The following is a 20,033-nucleotide window of genomic DNA, read 5'->3' on the forward strand; positions in this document are numbered from 1 at the left end:
CATGCACCGCCCGCCCTCCCACTGCTAAGCATGCAGGAAAAGCCAGCCACCAAGCCCCACGAGATCACTTCTTGTAGAATTACTTGCATGTGAAATTCATTCCCTTAGAATTTCTAAAAATCATGAAGCACTTGTACTAACTTTAATTTCCTTCAATCCACAACACAGCCAGTATTTTTGTTCGGGTTTGTCCTTCAAGCACGTCGCAACGAGATTTTTTGCATGGTTAAAGCTAAAGATCTTTTTATCCCGGAAAATCAAAGACTAACGCGGGATTTTTACAACCTCAAACGGAATTTATACTACGAAATTAGTGCCACGAAATTAGTTTCACGACATTAATTTCATTATCAATTGAAATTAGACGTTTACACGGGCAATTGATAATGAAATTAATGTCGTGAAACTAATTTCGTGCAACTAATTTCGTAATGTAAATTCCGCTTTAATCCACACGAACGAAGAGCGCGGGCATGTAATTTAAAACAAACAAAAAATGAAGAACGCACAATTCCGCGTATCTGTCCGTGGCCTAATTAAGCATGGCCGCCGGCAAATAGGTCATTTGGTCATCGCTAATGTGCATTATGCTTATTAGAAGCTGAAATATGTCCGCCAGTCACGGCATACTATGCTTTATGGGAACTTTGATGAACCTAGGTATAGTACGCGACAGGGTGAGATGGCAATTGGGGTGGGAACGCCCGTGCTATAGCGGGGTAGCGCGGGTGACGTGCGGGTGTGCGGGGCGTCCCCCCGCCTCATACCCCGATTGCCATCTCGAGCTATATACATATAGATACCTAAGCAACCCTTATAGGGTCATTTTGTTATCTGTCTGTCAACCTAATACCTATAGGGTACTTCCCGTTGACCTAGAATCATCAGACAGGTAAGTAGTTCTTTGGCACAAGTAAAGAGAATAATTCGAAAACCGTGAATTTGTGTTTACATCACTAAGAAAAATAGAAAATTGTTATTTTTTTGTGCAATGGGACGGAACTCTTCGTGTGTAACTCCAAATCGCACTTGACCGGGTTTTAGTAGTGGGAGGGCGGGCGGTGCATATTTGCAAGCTGCACGTTGCACCATACAGAATTGTTTGTTTTGACGGATAATAGCAAACTACTAGCGACCCGCCCCGGCTTGCCACGGGTGGCTCATTACAATTTATTTTCCTAGGGATCTCTAAATTTTTTGAAAATTAAATATATTTAGTCTATCTTACTCAGGAATAATGTAGATTTCTACAGGTGAAAGAATTTTCAAAGTCTGTTCAGTTGTTTCAGAGATTACCGCCTACATACAAACTTACAAAGTTTACCTCTTTATATAATAGTATTGAAATAGTGTAGATTAGTGAAGTTCTTTATGTAGGTACTAGGTACCATGGAATTCCGCAGAGTAACGCCTGATTCTATCCAATAAGTATAAATGTGCTTAGTTTTACTGGGGAACCCTAAAAAGCAAACTGAACCATACTTCAGAAATCTGTAATTATTTACCAAGCCAACTTCCAATTAATTGACTTATTGGCCAGCGAGTCACGGTTGGCCGTAATTTTTACATAACTACCAGTAATAAAATGCGATACCGCAATTACAGAGTGGTTACAGGCGATGGTAGACGTCGTAATTTACTGTAATTATCACCATGAGACATGTTTTCATTTTCTAATCAATACATATAAAATCCGGAACGAGGAAATTAGCCGAAGAATAAAAGATAAAAGGATTAGCAAGCTGAAGTGGCAATGGGCAGGTCATGTCTGTCGCAGAACCGACGGTTGATGGGGCAGAGGTATTCTGGAGTGGACCCCGCGTACGGGTAAGCGCAGTGTGGGACGACCTCCAGCCCGCTGGACCGATGACCTGAAGAAGGTGGCGGGGAGCGGGTGGATGAGGAAGGCGAAGGACCGTGTTTGGTGGCGCGCTCTTCAAAAGACTTATATCCAGCAATGGACGCATATAGACTGATGAGATTGGGTTGGATTACCAAAGTTTGTGATAGATTTTTCAAGTATGTCACCTCTATGATGGCTCCGCTAAGTACCAAATAGCGGCTCTCTAAGCCTCTCTCTAAGACTAAGGTTTGGCACTCTTACGCGATCCGTGTTTCCTACCAATTACAATCCGGGTATCTTTAAAACAAGAGTGAGTAGGCATCTTCTAGGTAAACACGTTCTTAGGCCACATCATCACTTTTCATCAGGTGTGATTGTGATCAAACGCTTGCCTTCTATACTATACCTACTAATAAATAAAATTGGAGTGTCTGTCTGTAATTTCGAAATAACTACCGCATATTAAGGTCATATGGTTATTTGAACGATACTATAACTGAATCACACGTTTTTAAAATTTTTGTCTGTCTGTGTGTCTGTCTGTTTGAAAAGGCTAATCTTGGGAACGGCTGAACCGATTTTGACGGGATTTTCACAGACAAGTGGAGAATTGACCAGGGAGTAACATAGGCTACTTTTTTAACCGACTTTCAAAAAGGGAGTTGTGTTTTTCTACCTATGTACACCGAAATCTCCGAGATTTTTGAACCGATTTGCGTCATTTCTTTTTTAATCGATAGAGAAACTTTGCGACATTGTTTCATAAAAAATTTGGAGTCCAATTCCTCAATCCTGATGCTGCAGGGGATTTGACCAATCCACGCGGGCGAAGCTGCGGGCATCAGCTAGTATTGAATAAAAAAAGTCTTTTAAACCAAGAAGTGCTTTCAAACAGTCAAAAGGCTTTTAAACCAATCAGTATTCCTATCATGACAGCATGGTCGACACGCCGTCTTTCCTCGTTTTATAATACGCCATCATTTGCATGCAAAGCGACCCTCTCATGAATATTACACTAGTCACTTCACCCGACTGTTATCATATTGCTACTATGAATCGATTGATATGATGTGTTGAATAATTTAATGTTACTTTGCAGTGTTATTCATTGTAGGGTAATGGTTATTTTATGTAAATCCATAAGCTTGTGTATCTACCGTAGTTTGAAAGCAGTCATAGTCTAGTCACTGGGGCCTAGTGGCTATTCGGGAGGTCGTTGGTTCAATTCTGGGCACGGACCTCTAACTTTTGAAATTGAATTTAACTAGGTATTATATTTTTTTCGGAGTTATGTGCGTTTTTAACCCCCGACCTTAAAAGAGTGGTGTTTATTTATTTTATTTATTTATTTTTATTTTACATCTAATTGAACGGCAGAGCCACTTACACGAACTAGATGATACAAATACAAAAAGAAAAATAAAATAAAAGGTAAAGATAGAACAAAATATGATACAAGTGGTGTTATAAGTTTGACTTGTGTATCTGTGTATATGTGTATCTGTCTGTGGCAACATAGCTCCTAAACTAATGAACCGATTTTAATTTAGTTTTTCTTTTGAAAGGTGGCTTGATCGAGAGTGTTCTTAGCTATAATCCAAGAAAATCGGTTCAGCCGTTTGAAAGTTACCAGCTCTTTTCTAGTTATTACTGTAACCTTCACTTGTCGGGGGTGTTATAAATTTTTAATTTACACTTGTGAGCAATTAAATATCACTTGCTTTGACAGTGAAGGAATACATTGTGAGGAGACATCTGGATGCCTGAGAGTTCTTCATAATGTTCTCAAAGGTGTGTGAAGTCTGCCAATCCACACTGGACTAGCGTGGTGGAGCCTAAACCTTTCTCATTCTGAGTGGAGACCTGTGATCAGTAGTGGGCCGGTGATGGGTTGAATATGGTGATGATAATGCGGTGGTTGCCCAGATCTGTGTCCATATCTACGGTGTATCACACTAATATTATAAAGGTGAAAGTTTGTATGTATGTTTGTTACTCCTTCACGCAAAAACTACTGGACGTATTTGGCTGAAATTTGGAATGGAGATAGATAATATCCTGGATTAGCACATAGGCTACTTTTTATCCCGGAAAATCAAAGAGTTCCCACGGGATTTCAATAAACCTAAATCCACTCGGGCGAAGTTGCGGGCATCGGCTAGTCATTCAAATATTTTCTCAAAATGATACATGAAACCAAATATTTGCCTGTACCCCATACAACAGAGCGTCAGGTATTCAATGCTTGCCTATAAAAGGTAAAACTAAACATATTGTATCAACAAGCGATCCAGAAACTATTTTAGAGTTATTACCGCTTGAAAAGACATACCGACATGCCACGAGTGGTGTGTGGTACACGTCACAAGAGATAGCGGGAAAGCGATACTTGTTTCCACTAGCGATCGCCCGCGCTTGACTTCCGTGGAAACAATGAATTCGGTCTTATTTCTTGTCTATATTTCGCTGGAATAACATAAAAATATTCGCCAAAATAAATGCAAAAATCGGTATTAAATTGAAAATCGCAAAAAAAAAAAAAAAAACATGGCGTCGCACATTCGCGGAATTATAGAAAACGCCAACCAGAGAAAAGTTGTCATCAAAAGGAATCTTAAGCTAGAGATTGACTTATAACATTTAAGTTTAACTTAAACCGGAGACTGACTTGTAACATTAGTTTATTCGAGGTGAAATACTTGTATGTAGTTCTAAGGAACAAATTAGTATAAAATTGTATCATTTTGTCCGATGAAGTCGATTTGAGAAAAAATACATTAACCATGCCTATGACATTAAGTTTGTAAATTGCACCATACTGCGGCAGTGTGAGGTATTCGCCCAAGCAATGCGAGTCCCATAGAATACCCATCGCATCGCGCCGCTTATGGAAGCATGCTTTATGTTAATTCCTTCATCGGGACAAGTATGCATTCTTGCCTCTTTGGGATTTAAGGAGATGTAAATCAAAATAACTTGTATTCACTGCTTATTATGTAAATACGTTGAAGCTCATTTTTAACCCCCGACTTAAATGATGGATGAATTAATGATGAATTAAAAAACAATTCATTCATTTATTTTACTTGCTTTCATGTACATTGAGTAATTGAAGCTTAAATCTAAATACACATTCAATGTAATAAATTACTAAGTAATAACATTTATCTAATATTTACCTTTTGCTTCTTTTGTTACAGAAGCCAGACACTCGCTGGTTCGTCGTGGCGCCGACGAAGTCAATTACGACGAGCTGCAGAACGACGAAGGGGCTGACGACGAAGCGCAGAACGATGCAGAAGGTACTGTTCTAACTTATAAATCAAGTTTGCACCTCGCTGGAATGCGGTGCCTCTCCCACTTCCCCGCTCACCTCCCCGCGGTCGTCTTGTCGCGTCAGTACGGTTCGCATACCGTACCTAAACGTCAGTGTGACGTCATCGACGCGAGGTGCAAACTTAGCTTGACCGAGTAGGTAGTTATAACAGCTGGATAAAGGTCCTCGAACAATGCGTATTGCTGGCAATGACATATGGATCCGAGACATGGTTGCTATGGACTTCATATTTATGCTAAATTGCTTGGTTGCACGGCTTTGCCGGTAGGGTGGTAACTAGCCACGGCCGAAGTCTCCCACCAGACAAGACAAGACAAGGCTTCAGTTAGAAGAGGATGCGATTACTCTAAAATTTAGTTGTGCTCAGAATCAGAGCCATTGATTCTTTTTAACCCCCGACCCAAAAAGAGGGATGTTATAAGTTTGACGTGTGTATCTGTGTATCTGTCTGTTGCATCGTAGCTCTTAAACTAATGAACCGATTTTAATTTAGTTTTTTTGTTTGAAAGGTGGCTTGATCGAGTGTTCTTAGCTATAATCCAAGGAAATCGGTTCAACCGTTTGAAAGTTATCAGCTCTTTTCTAGTTATTACTGTAACCTTCACTTGTCGGGGGTGTTATAAATTTTAAATTTATTGTATCTTCTTTTGCAGGCAATGACGAAGAAGACACAGCGGTGGTCGCCAAAATAGTGACGCAATCCGCATTGTACAACGTCACCATCGGGCGGACTGTGCGGCTGGAGTGTCTGGTGTCACCTGCCAGTAAGTAGACTTTACATCTAAATCACAAGATGAAGCACAGCACTGAAATCCGACTGCTATTTATGCTTCTAGGTCAACTGGAAGTACCCTATAGGTTTTCTTGACAGACACGTCAATCGGACAGACAGACAGACAAACAGACATCATCATAAAGGTTCGGTTTTTCCTGGTTTGTCATGGAACCCTAATAATGACGTAAGTATTTCAATTGGACAAGCCGTTCGTCACCTCATAACGACATGTCACCGTACTACCGTTAACCGGAAACGTCAGTTTTGGCGTCACCGGAAGAACGGGCATATTGTGACGTAATTTTTACTATTATAACTTAAGTGTAAAGCAATCATTCTGTTTTTATGACCGTTTTATTCAAGTTTAGGGCTAAAGGAAACTTATAAATTTTGTCTACATTGATGTTAGCATAATATTGAGTGACTTAAAATGTTCTTATTTTAATTTCTAAGGTTCCGTACCTGAAGAGTGCCAACGGAACCCTATCCTCCCCTAAGCCTCCCCTATGAGTCCATTTGTTTGTCAGCTAGCGGACTGTAGTCTGTCTCTCATGAACCATAATATATAGTTTTTTTTACAGTCTAAGTTTTTTTAAAATTTCACTTTTTAATATTTTCATGGTGGCCATTTTGAAATTTTCATTATTTTTCTGTGAAAATTTCAACTCTCTACCTATAACGGTTCACGAGATACAGCTCACTAACAGACAGACGGACGGACGGACTAGCTGTGGAGTCAAAGTCAAAGTCTATTCAAATTGTACACTTTCTGATTGGCAAACAATGATGTAGATAATGATAATTAATTACGTTAACTTAAAACTAAAGCTACGCGGGTTCCAAACGCGCCCAAGTCTGAGAAGAGCCCACAACAAACAGCCGGGTATTTTTTTATCACCACTTTACAAAACCACTTACTTATACTTATTGGAACTGTCAAAGCTGTTTAAGGAGTGTTAGACTTTTAGTAAGAGTGTCCCGTAGGCACCAAGTATTCTTTTTTTTAAAACACCACTTTTCAAAATCACTTACAATACTTATTAGAACTATCAAAGCTGTTAGAGGGACTTCGTCTGTGTTGGTATTAGCTGGCGGGCGTGCTCTGCCTTTTTGGAGTGTTTGTTTTTGTTAAAACTGACTGGAAAGCGCTCTAAGGGGGTGCCGTGTGTGTGTCGGCGAGCACCGGCACAGACGGGGTCCATACTTGTATAGTTTAACTAACTTGTTGCAAATAACTACAAACTTGACATTGGCTAATCTTTGTAAAGCCAGACGAGAGAGAAAAAAAAAGCTGTTAGAGTCTATAGGGTCCCATAGAAACGGAACCCTAAAAATTTAACCTTTTACAGCTGCTAGCGTGGTGGTGCAATGGACGCGGAATAACACCAAATACTTCATCGGGACTCAAAAAGATTATGAACAGGATCTGGCTTCGTACAGTGTTGGCGACAGATTTTCTATGTAAGTACTCATCATCATGTACTCATCATCATGTACTCATCATCATGTACTCATCATCATGTACTCATCATCATGTACTCATCATCATGTACTCATCATCATGTACTCATCATCATGTACTCATCATCATGTACTCATCATCATGTATGTACAGTGTACACATCATCATTGTCAACTGCCCACTGCTGGACATAGGTTCTTGTAGAGACTTTGGCTAGGGTTGCCAGATGCCCCGTATTTTACGGATCACCCCGTATTATAAGGTATAATAATACAGAAACCCGTAATTGCGAAAATAAAATACGGGGTAAATCAAGCTCCCGTATTTTTTGCAAATTCAGCGTCCTAGCCGGAACCGACTCAATATTGATACAGTGAATGCGGAATTACAAGTTAAATATAATTTTTTAATAAGATTTTTATACATTTTTTTCTCACAATGAAAAACTTATGATTATGATGATATGATGATTAAGATGTTTCTTCAAACAATAAGTATTGCAAAAAAATGTAACACAATGTCTCCCGTAAAAATCTACAAGTGTAAATTAAATAACACCCCCGACAAGCGAAGGTTGCAGTAACTAGAAAAGAGCTGATAACTTTCAAACGGCTGAACTGATTTTCTTGGATTATAGCTAAGAACACTCTCGATCAAGCCACCTTTCAAACAAAAAAACTATATTAAAATCGATTTATTAGTTTAGGAGCTACGATGCCACAGACAGATACACAGATACACACGTCAAACTTATAACACCCCTTTTTTGGATCGGGGGTTAGAAACCCATATTTTTGATCCCCCTGCCATTTCTTGATTTACGAACCCGTAAAAACCTAAGGTTCCCACACGCTATGGTTGTTCAACCCCCATCGTTAAGATACTTTTCACTCTCACGCCCGCCTACAAAATAAATATAACATAAAAGCCGAAAGGAAATATAATAGACTTATGTGTATAAAAATGAATAAACTTACACATACGTTACATAAATACATAATAGCATGTAATGTTTGGCACAATTAAAGAAATAACTATTTTTCTAATTAATTATTATCATTACTTCGTTTACAGTGCCGCAAACTCCACAGACCTGTTGATAAGAGAGGTGAGGCCATCTGATAGTGGTATCTACACCTGCGGAATTCTCCAGTTCAAGCCGGTCCACATACAGCATCACTTGGTGGTCGTGGAGTCACCTAGGATCCTCAGTAAGTACCTTTTCTATTTTTCAGATACAAGTTAGCCGTTGACTGCAATCTCACCTGGTGGTAAGTGATGATGCAGTCTAAGATGGAAGCGGTTTAACCTGGAAGGGATATGGCAGTTTTTTTTAATAAACCCATACCCCTTTGGTATTCTACATAGCATCGTACCAGAAGGCTAAATCGACAGTGTGGTGCGACAATAGTGGATGAGGAAGGCGGAGGATCGTGTGTGGTGGCGCGCTCTCGGAAAGGCCTATGTCCAGCAGTGGACGCAAACAGGCTGATTGATTGAATATTTAACATAGGGATGCTTTTCTCAATTTGCAGTGTTCACGGCAACGAACAACGGGCAACTCGTCGAGGGATCTGATCTGGTCTTGACCTGCAAAGTGTCAGGGTCTCCACCTCCCAAGATCGTTTGGTCCAGAGGTGAAGGCAATGTTGTGAGTGTTTAATGTTCTAACTCTCGGTTTGATCCTGAATCGACAATTAGATATGGCAAATATAAGGCTATGGTGACGTGAAATCAAAGAAAAACCGGCCAAGTGCGAGTCAGACTCGCGCACTGAGGGTTCCGTACTCGCGTATTTTTCCAACATTTTGCACGATAAATCAAAAACTTTATATATACATAAAAATAAATAAAAATTTGTTTTAGAATGTAGAGATATAAAGCCCTTCCATATGATACCCCACTTGATATAGTTATCTTACTTTGAAAATTGAAACACGTTTTAATTTTTTTTTAATGATGTAACCACAAATTCGCGGTTTTCAGATTTATTCCTGTATTTGTGCTATAAGACCTAAGTACGTACCTGTCAAAAGGCCTGTATCAGTTGGCCTGTTTCTCCTGTGAGTTTTACTCACGTAAGTAGGTTTCATGATTAACTTTCGACACTGAAGTAAACACTCTTTTACCTTAGGAAAGCTGTCAATAAACGTAAGCTACTTACGTAAGTAAAACTTACTGGGGTAATCGCCGACTAATACAACATAGGGCTAAAACATTAAAAAGTTGAAAACTAAAACCCGACTGCGATCGTCTTAATAAACGCTGAAATATTAGAGTAAAATAGTTTTTCTGTCGCTTGGTATATTTTAATGTTGTTGTACATTTATATTCATGAGCTCAGAATTTTCTCCTCTTTCATTTGACATCCCACTCGATACAATAGCAACAAAAATTTTTGGAGACCTCCACTTTTTCTGATGTAACATACGTTAGGTCAATTTTTTTCGTATAAAATATAGCCTTTGTCACCCGAACCTTTACAACGCATCAATTGACACCTCATTTATCAAAATCGGCCCAATAGTTTTGCGCTACGGTGGAACACACAGAATCTGGATACAAACATACATACATACATAGTCTGCTAAAATCATAACCCTTCCTTTTGTCTTTGCCACAGTCGGACAAAGTACGAAAAGCTCTACCTATAATGTCATAATTCGAAAAGCCCTATAATACTTCATACTAATATTATAAAGGCGAAAGTTTGTGTGTATGTATGTGTGTGTATGTTTGTTACACCTTCACGCAAACACTACTGGACGGATTTGGCTGGGAATGGAAATAGATTATACCCTGGATTAGCACATAGGCTACTTATTATCCCGGAAAATTGAAGAGTTCCTACGGGACTTTTAAAAAACCTCTGTCCACGCGAATGAAGTCGCGAGCATCAGCTAGTCAATAGTACCACATAGTAAGAACTAGGGAGGTCCTCAAAACCAATTGATAAAACAACAACATACCTAATTGATTGATTTCATTCATTTCGCGATATAAAATGCTTTTCCCTTGTAAACTGTTGAAGCCGTCAAGTTCAATTTCGAGTTCACTAGATAAAAGGGCACGAACACACATACATCAACTTCTCGCCTATCTGACGGGTGCAGATACTGTCAATCTAACCTAATTCACGAACGAGGAAGCTAAGATACTAGTATATCTAGACTAGCTTTTGAACCTTTATTTCCTTGTTTTGTTATCCTTCCTTGAGACCTCCATTTATTTACACCACAAAATTAGTACAGAACAAGTGTAAATTAAAAATTTATAACACCCCCGACAAGTGAAGGTTACAGTAACTAGAAAAGAGCTGATAACTTTCAAACGGCTGAACCGATTTTCTTGAATTATAGCTAAGAACACTGTCGATCAAGCCACCTTTCAAACAAAAAAAAACTAAATTAAAATCGGTTCATTAGTTTAGGAGCTACGATGCTACAAAATATAGGCAGGTAGGTACAATTTGATGATGATGATGGTGATGAAGCTATTTTTTTTTACAGAACAAGCGCCTGCAAGAAAATGATGCAACATACCTTGGCAACACGTTAACCATCAAGAACGTTAGGCGATCTCATTCAGGAAGTTACTATTGCTATGCTTTCAACGGAGTGGGCACCAACCAGTCAGAGGTCCATGTGGTTGTTAGAGGTAAGTTAACATTAAGTTGTATATTAATCTAACTTACCTTAGCTATACCACAATGTTAGACTATCTCACTGTGGAAGACACTATTGCTATGCTTTCAACGGAGTGGGCACCAACCAGTCAGAGGTCCATGTGGTTTTTAGAGGTAAGTTATCATTAAGTTGTATATTATCAAACTTACCTCAGCTATAACACAATGTTAGACTATCTCACTGTGATACTACTGTGAAGATACTATTGCTATGCTTTTAAGGGAATGGGCACCAACCAGGCAGTGGTCAACTTCGTTGTTAGAGGTAAGTTACCTTTAGTTACCTGTTAATCAAACTTACCTTAGCTATGCTTGAGGACCTGGAAGAAAATCAGGCTACATTCCTTAGCAACACAGTATCCAGCAAGATTGTTAGGCGATCGCACTCTGGAAGATAATTACTATGCTTTCAACGGAGTAGGCGCCAACCATATAGAGGTCAACTTCGTTGTTAGAGGTAAGTTACCTGATAACCAAATTACCTTAGCTAAACCACAATGTCAGACTCTCTTAATCTGGAAGATACTATTCGACAGTCTATGTTGTTGTTAGGTACGTTATCATTTATTTGTGTTATCAAGTATTTTACTGAAAGTTAACTGTGGATTTCGTAGTGTGAATCTTACTTAAATTAGACCTTATTGAATTACTATTGACCAGTTCAGGCATCTTGATTTTGCTTCTTTATATCAATTATTATTAAGTAATTTTATACTCATTTTGAAAAATATTGCGTCCTTTTTTTCAGGTAAACCCCGTGTGCACGTCGAAAGGACAGTGGTCAACTCCGCGATCGGTGTGGAAGCCATCTTGGAATGCGCTGTACATGATGATGCTGCGTAAGTTTTTTTTTCCTTATCATAAAGCTCCATTATATAATGGTAGCTTTATTGGTACTACGATCTAGCCTATGGGCTGATAAGTAATTTTATTCTAGCTTAAACTTCTACTTATGAATAATTTCTAAATCTAATTTCAGTCCAATAACTGTTCATTCTAATATGCTTACAGTCCACTATGTTATTGTGACTTAAATAAAATAAAGTAGCACAAACACTATTACACAATCACCGCATTTATGCACTTTTTGACACTAGTTCGAACGGCTTGGTTCTTTTGAGTGAGTTTCTTTTTATGTCCAAGTTATCTAGAAGCTTCACAGCTTCGAAATTAACGTGATGGTGAAGTAAGTGCGTAAGTGAATTTTTTAATTTGGTTGAGAAATTATTTTTCATAGTTTCAAAAACTGTATGTACTTACGAAAATCCGAAACTACTTACGAATTACGAAAATCGACCTGTAATATTTTTGTAAACTAACTAGCTTCAAAAAGAAAGAGGTTTTAAAGTTTTACATGTCGCTAAAATAATAAGTTGCTTTATACTAACATGTAGTATCTAGGTTCTAGTAATTTTGGCAATACTACGCCATATTTTTAGCTAATCCCTATTTTAATTTTATACTTATACTTCGCAAACATTTCCATAAAATATTTCTCACAAAGTAAAGTGACACCTTATATATTATATTAGGTCATAATTATTATTAGGTCATATTATGTTCTGGCATCTGGTAACCTCATAGAGACAATACGCACTGCATATCCTCAGTAAAACTACTTTAAGTAATTCTTATCTTAATACACTGTACGTATTTCCAGTTCTTACATCCGCTGGTACAAGGACGGTCAGCGTATCGAGGATTCATCTCGCGCGTATTCCATCAGTTCTGACGGTCAGCGTTCCAACCTGTCCGTCATCCCGCGACATGACGACGACTTCGGCACTTTCACTTGTGAGGTAAGTCAAATTTACCTTGGAACTTTCACTAAGGTAACTTTCATTAACCTTAGAACTACAGGTAAGTTCGATTAAAGAGGTTTCAAAAAAAATCAAAATTCAGTACAGACTCTTACAGTACTTTTAATTAGTCAAAATCATCTACCACTGGTTTGGATTGCCTTTCCTACCCAGAAGAACCAGCAAGAAACTCGGTGGTTGCTCTTTTCAAGGATTTGATATATAACATTAGGCCACCACCACCACAACAACACCACCCACCTAGCCACCAGTAAAACAAAGAAGTTTTTCTGGTGGCTAGCCACTAGACTAGACTCTTCTAGACTGTTGTACTGATGACTCTTATATGAATATGATGAATATTATACCTCATACAATACTTGTTTGTATTGATGCCAGCTATTGATTAATACAGCTATTATGCTTGGCCGCTATTTTGGAAAAAAAAAATGGCGGACTACTAGGGCGGCGAAAATCTTCAAAACCCTTTAAGCACTTAGGAAACCTGCATGCCTGAGAGTTCTCCATAATGCTCTCAAAAGTGTGTGAAGTCTGCCAATCCGCACTTGGCCAAGTGAACCATGGCTAAACCCTTCTTATTCTGAAAGGAGACCAGTGCTCTGTAGTGTTCCGGCGGTGGGTTAGTCATGATGTTGCAATCAGTTTTAAAAAAAAAACATGAAAAGTGTTTTTAACTCCCAACCCAAAAAGAGAGGTGTTATAAGTTTGACGCGTGTATCTGTGTATCTGTCTGTGGCATCGTAGCTCCTAAACTAATGAACCGATTTTAATTTAGTTTTTTTTTTGTTTGAAAGGTGGCTTGATCGAGAGTGTTCTTAGTTATAATCCAAGAAAATCGGTTCAGCCGTTTGAAAGTTATCAGCTCTTTTCTAGTTACTGTCATCTTCACTTGTCGGGGGTGTTATAAATTTTTAATTACACTTGTTTAACCTTATTTCCAGGCGGAAAACGAGCAGGGCAGTCACAACAGATCAATCGACCTGGTGCAAAGCCCAGTGCTGGAAGACCTGCAAGTAGATGGGCCCAAGATATCCCTTACGATTCACTCGCATCAGCCCGTCGAAGTTATTGAGTTGCAACTGAAGGAGCTCGATGGGGTAAGGAAATTCATTAAACTCTTTTCAGACTACGCTATACCATTGTGATAATGCGTAGTATAAGCAAATAAGGACCTAATGCTATATTGTGATATAGCATGGCGTTCACATACAATCACTTTTATATGTCGCGTCGACAAAATTCGTTAGCGCAGAAAAGTGCAACCTAAAAGCTCATAAGTTGCCATATGGCAACCCTAAGCTCCCGTAAATCAATCAATTTACGAGTTACCAGCATCAAAAATACGGGGTTTAGATTTTTCAAGGGACAACTATTCGGGACGCAACTATTTACAAGTAGTTGACGTCATCAACCATTCGGCCAATCACAGTCGTTTGCGATCACGTGATTTTACGTATTTTTTTTAACTAACTAAATAGTTGGTTCCCAAAATTCATATTCAATACGGACACCATCATAGATCCTATGAATATCCTATTGACCCTCAAAATTACGTTTCCAGGATGCGGAATGGAAGACCCTCAACGTGCCAGTACCTCAAAGCAGGAACACCCACGAGTACCAAGTGGACTACTCCCTGGAGGACCACCTCAGCAATGGCGGCAAGTACGAGGTCACCGTCAAAGTCAAGAACGACAAGAGTTGGAGCGCGCATACCAACCCTGCTGTCATTGAATACGGTAAATTCATCATCATCATTTCTTGATAGCCTTTTTTTTTGCTAACGGGGGGAGGGGGGGGATGTTTCCCTTAAAGCAAGGGATACTTTCGTGGGTGTTGCAGATAATATACTTACATTTAGACATATTTTCGCAATTACGGGGCTCTGTATTATCATTCTTTGAAATACGGGGTAACCCGTAAAATACGGGTCATCTGGCAACCCTATCACTAACTATGGGCATCATAAGAAAGTTCAGAATTCTCTGAAGAGAAAAGAGTCTCACTACATCCCCTCATTACTGATCAAATCAGAAATGAGGGGATACTTTTCTACTAATTCGTCTTAATTTCATTAAAATAATATTTCATTTTTTTTTTAATTTAACGAAACTTAATCGTTTGTTTTATTTTGTTTTCATTAATTATGCATGGTTTTAATTTTACTTCTTTATTTATTTTTTAGAATTACGTCCACAGCCCATCCAGCACGCTTCAGGTATTCCTTATTTTATTTTATTTTTTCATTTAATTTTTTTTTAAACAAATTATTTATTAATATGGTTTAAAAATTTAAACTTTCTTAATATTGTTTGTTTGTTTGTTTTAAATCACTACCCGTGTTGGTTTTTGGTTTCTCTTTCAATCACGCCGCAAGGGAGCAATCAATGGATCGGTGTGATTCTTTGCATGGATATAGAAGACCTTGAGAATGACATAGGTTCTTATTATCGCGGAAAATCAAAGAGTTCCCACGGGATTTTAAAAATCTAAATCTACGCGGATGAAGTGTGGGCATCGGCTAGTCACACTATAAAATATAAAGGCGAAAGTTTGTATGTGTGTGTGTGTATGTTTGTTACTCCTTCACGCAAAAACTACTGGACGGATTGGGCTGAAATTTAGAATGGAGATAGATTATACCCTGGATTAGCACATAGGCTACTTTTTATCCCGAGAAATCAAAGATTTCCCGCGGGATTTTTAAAGAACCTACATCCACGCGAACGAAGTCGCGGGCATCAGCTAGTTTAATATAATTTACTACCTATTCATTTTATTAGGTAGGTACCTAATTGATAAGTTTTTTTATTAGTTACTTTAGCAGTTTTTTTAATTTTGAGTTAACTTTAGTTAATATTTTACAGAATTTTGTTTTTGGAGATTTTTTATACCTATTTTATATACACGATATCTTTTTATTTTACTTTCTCCCAGTCATCTGAAATCATCATCAGAGTCAGACAAGTCATCGGTGTTTAACCAAAAACTTGTTTTTTCAGTATTGCCGGGAGGTAGCGCTCATTCGTTGGAATCAACGCCCATCTTCCTTGCAACGGCGTTAATGTACCTTCTCGTGCGAATGTAAAACGGCAAAAGTAGGTTAATTATTTATTTTTAGTATCAAGTATTGGTATAAGACGAGTATCTACATTCTAGACCAAGAACCGGTGGATAATTTTTTCATAGTGTTTATAACAGATTCATGAATTTTGACTAGGTACAATGCAAATTCCCGAATTATATGCACGGTCGTTCTCAGAATTTGAGTAGCAATTCCGCAAAACTATTGCATCAAAAACGTCTTGCACTTATGACCTTTTTCTATAAACACGCCTCACACACCTAACGCATGTGCGTAACCGTGCCACGCGAATATGATCATTAAGATGCTAAATGACTTACGGCCTTTGACCATACAAAATGTCTTTTTCTATTAAAAAGTTAAACTGGATTTACATGATAATGTAGATAACGAGTAAATACCACGATTAATTTAATTATTTGGATTAGTTGTATTTACATTGTGTCAAATACTGACTCGAAAGTCGAAACGAGTGATTCACTAACTTGGTGTTGATAGCCACCGACCTCATTTGACATTGGTTGGCTCTACATTGCTGCTTCACTGATTGATATTAATTTTTTTTTAATAGGAAACCTTCAATGGATTAAAAATAAATGTCAAATGAGCTCAGTGGCTATCATTCAGTGTTAGACACTAAGTGAGCGAATCAGTAGGCTGAACAGTGAATCATCTGAATGAATATTAACTCTGTATACTTTAATTCATCAAGCTCGGAATACCTAACTTATCTCTGAAGAAATCTTATTCTGTGCTACTCGGTTTTACTCAGGTATTTAATATGTATTCACTTTCACTAAATCGTTCACCAGTTCTTGGAACATTCGCTGTTTTTTTTTTTGTAATTTTTATCCTGTCGATGTTGGAACACCGCTTATCGATGTAAAAAGTTGGTAATTAAAAAAAAATAGTAAAAAATAAAGAATTTAAAATTTTTATGCTATATAGGTATCCAGTGATTCTTCTATTTCTTATTCAATGTCCATATTATCGATATTTAAGTTAAGTGCATCTTTAAAAAAACAAAAAAGTGCAAAGATCTGAGAAGTTATAAAATTTTGTATCTTTCATAAGCAAAGAAAAGTTGCGCTTGAATTAAATTTGGTTTTAATTAATATTTACCCAATCTTAGAGGCTTACTGTCTGTGTTTTTTTATTCGTGATATTTATGCAAAACTACGCTAAAAAAGTACAAAGATTTGATTATGTTTTTACTCTTTTTTCGGTTCATCTAAGTAACAAAAGACCCTTAATAAGTCTTATAAATGCCAAGTTACTTAAATTTTATCCGGCATCCTTTAGTAATTTTATAAATAAAATATGGTAACTATTAAATTAATATTAAATATAATACTAACCATTTTATGTAATTAATATTATAATAATATTACTTTAATGAATTGTATTTAATTATTTTTATTTTATTGTAAATACTATACAACTATGATTTAATGGATACGTGAAATAAATTAATAATTAATTAAATTAATAAATGATTTTGTTCATTTATTAATTTTAATTTGTATTTCCTTTTACATATTTTATGTAAGCTTTCTCACAATAGTTTTAGTTAATTGTATTAAAAATGTAGGTAATTATTACCAAAGTGTAATTAAGTTTAATTAATCACATTAAGTGTTATCGAAGTTTATTTTGAATTATGAATTAATGCTTATGAAAATTTTAATATTCATGCGGTTGATTACGGAAACTGATTTTTAAAAAGCAAATAAATAAAAAATAAAACATTAAATTGGTTACAGCAAATTAATATAATAGATTAATGTAATACCAGTTATAATAAATAGTGTTAATACAAACGTGCCTATATTAATACCATAGTTCCAAGAGGTGCTTGACCTTTTTTCTAATATAATCGTAATCTTCCAGTAATGTATTTTAATAGTGAAAAAGGCGTTGCGCTTTCAAAAAATTGAATTTTTTAACACTTCTCATTTTATATTTTTTTTTTTAATCAAAACAATGCATTTTTCAAATTTGAGAATCACTATCAAGTAGTTAAAATTTGTTTTACAATTTAATTTTGAAATTAAATTGTAAATGATTTTTTTGAATAAACACAGATAGTTTAAATTGTCCTTGCATATTAAATAGTATTATTTATAATTAATAATATTGCTATTGTAAAAAAATAATGTAAAAAACAGGACAATTGTTGTTTTACAAAGAGTTTTGAAAGATCAACGCCTTACAATTACCAGCTAGTCTTTAATATTAAAATCGCTTTTAAATATTAAGTGACCATTGTTTTTTAAGGATACCCAGTAATGCATTGCTTTTACAAACTTAGGTTTTAACATTGATAATAGAGACCTTATGTGAAGGAGATAGTGACTAGAATGGCATAAAAGTACAATTAACTATGTAGAAAAAATAAAAATAATGTAGGCTACTGGTAAAATTAAAATAAAACAATAATTTTAAAACGCAATGCATCGTATTTCTTCACATTTATACCATACTATAGGTTCAGAAGAAAGAAGTGTGGTATCCATTTTCATTAAACATATTTTTTTTGTAATTTACAAACAATATTTTTTTTTAAATTTTATTCCTACATTTACCATAGGCCTATGATTATTTTTAGAGTATTAAAATGTTGTTAAAACTATAATTAAATATTTTAAAACGGCTATCTATCATTTAACGTGTTACATAAAACTTTTTTAAATCCATTAAAAAAGTTCTACGAAAATTACAAATTCCAGTTTTTTTTCTAAATAATAAATGTTAGTTATTTTGATTCTATTTCAATTTATACGGAAACACATTTTTATTCATCACTTAACATTGAATTTATATAAAAAAAGCAGTAAAATGTTTAGGAAAATACTTGTAAAATTAAAACTCATAACAAAATAATTGTAAAAACAAACCTAAAGCGTTTTACAATTAAAGCGTTTAAAGCAGTTACAAATCTAAACCTCGAATATTTTTTCTTATTAATTGTGTTCCGTTTTAATTGTAATAGAGTTTATTCTGTAATTAATTTAGTTATTACAGTTATAATCACATGTACAAAATATGTGCTATAATGTCTGATATTACGCTTGTAATTATGTGTAATTCTGTAATATCTGTAATTTATTACAATTACAATCATATTGTTGTACAACTAGATGTTTGTGCCTTCATATAAATGAATTGGAAGGTGATATTTTTGGTCTTAAATAAACGATTAATGTTTGTAAATAATTATACACGAAATAAGATTTTGTTTTATTCCATTACCCTTATCTTATAATCCATACTAATATTATAAATGTGCAAGTGTGTCTGTCTGCTTGCTTTTCACGGCTCAACGGTTTAACCGATTTTGACGAAATTTGCTACAGAGTAAGCCTACATCCCAGGGGCGGAATACTATTTATCCCGGAAAATCGAAGAGTTCCTACGGGATTCCTATTCCTCATTCCTAGACGAATCGGGCTGTTTGGCATGCAGATAGTGCCTGTTATGATGTAGGTATTAGAAAATTCAACCCCTAAGAGGATAAAATAAGCATTTGAAAGTGTAGTAGTGTAGTGTAGAAAACTTAGAATATGACCAGCGCTTTGTCACCAATGAGGAACTTTCCAGCGAACGTTCCATAAAATTATCATAGATGTCTCTGAATGCATAGCTCGCCGCGATAGGCAGAAAAATACTGTCTGTGCCCTTTAGATTGTTTTGTTTAGGTCATATCAATAGGTCTAACCATCGGTATCCAGGTGTCTAACCAGATCTTCATAATATATGCAAGGGTATTCGAAATCCAAAGTAGTGTAGTTCGATGTAGAAAAAAATAAAAATGAAAACGAAAAACTGGCGAATGGCTGACGTAGGAATATTGGACATATTCCTACGATAGACTAGCATTTACTATCCATGTTTACTATGCATTTACTCGTCATATTGATATCATTGATTGACATGATCTAAAACAAGTGTAAATTAAAAATTTTCAACACCCCCGACAAATCATTTTCAAATAAATAATTATGTATATCTAGGCAACGTCCATCT

At 36.3% G+C, this 20,033-nt stretch overlaps 1 protein-coding gene across 2 annotated transcripts in view; it reads left to right on the forward strand.

The window, feature by feature from the left end:
• The window catches only part of LOC123878171 (lachesin-like), a 168,286-nt gene extending 150,968 nt beyond the window's left edge, over positions 1-17,318 (forward strand). Inside the window, exons 3-14 of one of the 2 annotated variants that reach the window (XM_045925275.1) lie at positions 5,044-5,145; positions 5,834-5,944; positions 7,305-7,416; positions 8,492-8,628; positions 8,953-9,068; positions 10,927-11,074; positions 11,851-11,941; positions 12,763-12,901; positions 13,864-14,019; positions 14,484-14,661; positions 15,108-15,140; positions 15,925-17,318. In XM_045925275.1, coding sequence (XP_045781231.1) covers positions 5,044-5,145; positions 5,834-5,944; positions 7,305-7,416; positions 8,492-8,628; positions 8,953-9,068; positions 10,927-11,074; positions 11,851-11,941; positions 12,763-12,901; positions 13,864-14,019; positions 14,484-14,661; positions 15,108-15,140; positions 15,925-16,010 — 1,409 coding nt within the window. In that variant the 3' untranslated portion in view covers positions 16,011-17,318. The remainder of the gene's footprint in view (positions 1-5,043; positions 5,146-5,833; positions 5,945-7,304; positions 7,417-8,491; positions 8,629-8,952; positions 9,069-10,926; positions 11,075-11,850; positions 11,942-12,762; positions 12,902-13,863; positions 14,020-14,483; positions 14,662-15,107; positions 15,141-15,924) is intronic. The other variant, XM_045925276.1, reaches the window with a different exon arrangement.
• The last annotated feature ends 2,715 nt before the right edge of the window (positions 17,319-20,033 follow it).

The sequence above is a fragment of the Maniola jurtina genome, chromosome 25 (assembly GCF_905333055.1).
Source record: "Maniola jurtina chromosome 25, ilManJurt1.1, whole genome shotgun sequence".
Taxonomy (NCBI): Eukaryota; Metazoa; Arthropoda; class Insecta; order Lepidoptera; family Nymphalidae; genus Maniola; species Maniola jurtina.